Below are 685 nucleotides of genomic sequence, written 5' to 3' on the forward strand. Positions count from 1 at the left end.
CTTTAGTCCATGTTTATTTGAATATCGAAATATTTTACCTTAGACTTGTGATTGAAGCATGAATTTAATATATAATGTTTTCCTTCTTTCAGATCGTGGTTTTGGCCTTAATGGCAATGGTTTACTCGGCGAAGGCCGGTGGAGGCGGATACGGGAGCCGAGGAGGCGGTGGAGGAGGTGGCTTTGGTAATTCCGGTGGATTTAGTGGCGGCGGAGTGGGTTTCTGGACACGGTGGAGTTGGAGGTTTTAGCGGAGGTGCTGGAGGACTAGTGGAGGAGCCCGAGGATTTAGCGGAGGAAGCGGCGGTCGAGTGGAGGCAGCGTCGTCCGCGCGCGCTTGGTGGGCGTTGGCGTTCTTCCTAGCGTCGGCGGCAGTTTCGGGCTTCGCGGTGGCAGCGTGGGCGGCGGTGGCGGTTTCGGCCAAGGCGGAGGACGAGAAGTGGCGGAGGAAGCTACGGATGGTAATCATCTCACGTAAAGGTCATTCCTATCACCCTGATGTCGATTGCATCTGCAAAATAAAAAGGCGAAAAGCAAAAAACGTCTTCGTTTCTCTATTTCACTACCATTCAGAGTATATAATCAGTAAGAATATATCAATCGTATAAAATACATAAAGCCACATAGTATTCTACATCCTTGATTTTGATCTTTTATGAATATTACACACACACACAGATACGTC

The 685-nt window shown here is 48.8% G+C and overlaps 1 protein-coding gene across 1 annotated transcript in view; it reads left to right on the top strand.

Annotated features, from left to right (window-relative positions):
- Nucleotides 1-295: 295 nt before the first annotated feature.
- Nucleotides 296-685, top strand: part of LOC119588301 (glycine-rich cell wall structural protein-like) — a gene marked incomplete at its 5' end in the record, with an annotated part of 15,707 nt that continues 15,317 nt past the window's right edge. The window contains one exon of the mRNA XM_037936994.1: nucleotides 296-461. Coding sequence (XP_037792922.1) covers nucleotides 296-461 — 166 coding nt within the window. The remainder of the gene's footprint in view (nucleotides 462-685) is intronic.

Source organism: Penaeus monodon, chromosome 23, assembly GCF_015228065.2.
Source record: "Penaeus monodon isolate SGIC_2016 chromosome 23, NSTDA_Pmon_1, whole genome shotgun sequence".
In the NCBI taxonomy this organism is placed as follows: Eukaryota; Metazoa; Arthropoda; class Malacostraca; order Decapoda; family Penaeidae; genus Penaeus; species Penaeus monodon.